This window comes from Merops nubicus, unplaced genomic scaffold, assembly GCF_000691845.1.
Source record: "Merops nubicus isolate BGI_N331 unplaced genomic scaffold, ASM69184v1 scaffold5693, whole genome shotgun sequence".
Classification (NCBI taxonomy): Eukaryota; Metazoa; Chordata; class Aves; order Coraciiformes; family Meropidae; genus Merops; species Merops nubicus.
The window spans coordinates 1-2,382 of record NW_008598123.1 but is presented as its reverse complement, the minus strand read 5'-3'; the positions used below and the strand labels follow the sequence as shown (position 1 = coordinate 2,382).

General features: G+C 49.5%; 1 protein-coding gene across 1 annotated transcript; it reads left to right on the top strand.

Moving 5' to 3' along the window:
- Positions 1 to 225: 225 nt before the first annotated feature.
- LOC103769699 (serine/threonine-protein kinase PRP4 homolog) lies at positions 226 to 2,022 on the top strand (the record flags this gene model as incomplete). The annotated part of the gene is made up of 2 exons (XM_008936924.1): positions 226 to 268; positions 1,376 to 2,022. Coding segments are annotated over 2 exons (690 nt in total), but the record flags the coding sequence as incomplete, so codon positions are not given.
- Positions 2,023 to 2,382: the final 360 nt, after the last annotated feature.

Genomic DNA, 2,382 nt, shown 5'->3' with positions numbered 1-2,382 from the left:
CCGGCGGGCAGCCGGCCGCACGGCCCGCGTCCCGGGCACCCCCGTTAGCTCCCCGAGACCGGGGGTCGGCACCCGCGAGCACTCCCTTCTCCCGCAGCAGCCACCCTAATTCTCTCTCGCTCCTCTTCGCTAGTTGGATGTTTTATCCGTATCGACTGCTTCCCGTAGTTTTTTTCTGCCGTAAAAGTTGCGGTTTGAGGCTGGGGTGGTTTTTGTTCCTCGCAGGAGGAGCGCTGGATGTGCCCGCGGTCCGTGAGCACAGGAAGAAGTGAGTTAGTGTTGGGTGGAGAAACGTAACTGAGAGTAGTCAGGTGAAAAGTGATGGTAGGAGGCCTGAATGCAGGAAATGATGGGTGGAATCTCTGGAGATCCTTGGGAACTTCCTATCGTTCTTCTTGAATTCAAGAGTAAGGAGAAGTGGGGCTACAAGATCAGGTCACATAGATTTCAGCATCGTTTTCTGCTACTAAGAGAGGAAAGGCTTAGTGGAGCAGACTGAACTTTTACAAGGTATTGAAGTACCATTCATGTCTTAATCAGGGACTTATACAGCATACTGTATCCAACTCAAATCTTGAAAGATGCCCAGTTCCCTTAAAATTCTCCTCGTGGTGTCTCTCAGCCCTTTAGCCAGCTAATGTCACCGACGTGCTTGCTCTGCACTGAGAATCCCAAGTTGAAAAAGTTTTATATTTAATGCTTTTTTCTCCTTTTTTGTGTCTTTTGTGCCAAGTGCAACATAGAGTAAGTTCACTCAGAGGCAGTTTGTCCTCTTTCTTCCTGACACTCTCCTGTGGTGACGGTGTGGAGAGCCAGGAGGAGGCACATGAGGGAAACCCCCCCTCTGTGTGCTCCCAGTGAGCAGCAGCAGCCCTGGGGGTGTGGAAGGGAAAGCACAGAGCCTTCTGGCTTAACTCTCTGAACTCTGCAGGTTTTTGACTCTGCTCCCTTAGAAAGTTTCTCATTTTAGAGCACTGAAGCATTAACAGTTTTAGGAAATACTCTGTTGCAGGGCAGTCTGGTTCTTTGCTGGCACTAGGATGTGTGTTAACTCAAGGCAGGGGAGTCAGTCGCTGTGTGCTGTTCAGAGATCCTCTCCTGAACTGGGAAGACACTGAGTGTATGGTGCAGCAGATTTGGGTTTGTTGGTGTGTTTGCTGTGCCTTTGCTCCACCATAGTCCTTTCTGCAGCCAGGGCTGCCTGTCCCTGAGGAAGTGTCTGCTGGGAGGACTTGGTGCCCACAGTCATTCGTGTCTCATTCTCCCAAAGGAGAAGCTAAGGTGTCTGTGAGTCCCTGTCCTGGGAAGACCACCCAGCCAAGGCAAGGGGCCCGCTGAGGTGATGGTGCTGACCTTGGTTTCCTCTCTCTTGCAGGGTGGAGGATGCTGATGCATCAGAGAAGAGTGTCCATGAGGAGAACGGGGAGGTGTCGGAGGCAGAGCAGCCTCAGGGCAAGCACAGCCGGCACAAAAAGAAGAAACACAAACACCGGAGTAAACACAAGAAACACAAACACTCTTCAGAAGAAGATAAGGACAAAAAACACAAACACAGACACAAGCATAAGAAACATAAACGGAAAGAGGTAGCTGATGCCTCTGACAAAGAAGATGGACCAGCAAAAAGAACTAAAATTGATTTTTTAGCTCCTCTGGAAGACTTGGAGAAACAAAGAGCGTTATTGAAAGCTGAGCTTGAAAACGAGTTAATGGAAGGGAAGGTCCAGTCTGGGATGGGGTTAATTCTGCAAGGCTACGAGTCGGGGTCTGAGGAGGAGGGGGAGATCAATGAAAAGGCACGGAATGGAACGAGACCTGCAGCCAAGGCCAGCACTAAGGGGAAGCTGGAGCCCGTGGACAATAAACCTAGTTCCAAGAAAGCAAGTAAGAGTGAATCAAAAGAAAGGACTAGGCACAGGTCTGACAAAAAGAAAGGCAAGGCGGGAGTCGACGGCATCAAAGAGAAGACGACGAGAAGCAAGTCAAAAGAGAGGAGGAAATCCAAAAGCCCTTATAAGAGAAGTAAGTCTCAAGATCAAACGAGGAAATCTAGGTCTCCAATGCTTAAAAGGCGATCTCAGGAGAAGAACAGAAAGTCTAAATCTCCTCCAGAGGACAGAAACAAGGCCGATGACAAAAGCAAATCGAGAGATCGCAGGAAGTCTCCGGTTGTGAATGAAAACAAGAGCAGAGATCGTGGCAGAAAGTCTAAATCTCCAGCAGAACTAAGAAGCAAATCCAAAGATAGAAGATCACGGTCCAAAGATAGAAAACCTAGGAGATCAGAGACTGACAAAGAGAAAAAGCCAATTAAATCTCCCTCTAAAGATGCCTCTTCAGGGAAGGAGAACCGGTCCCCCCGGCGGCCGGGGCGCAGCCCCA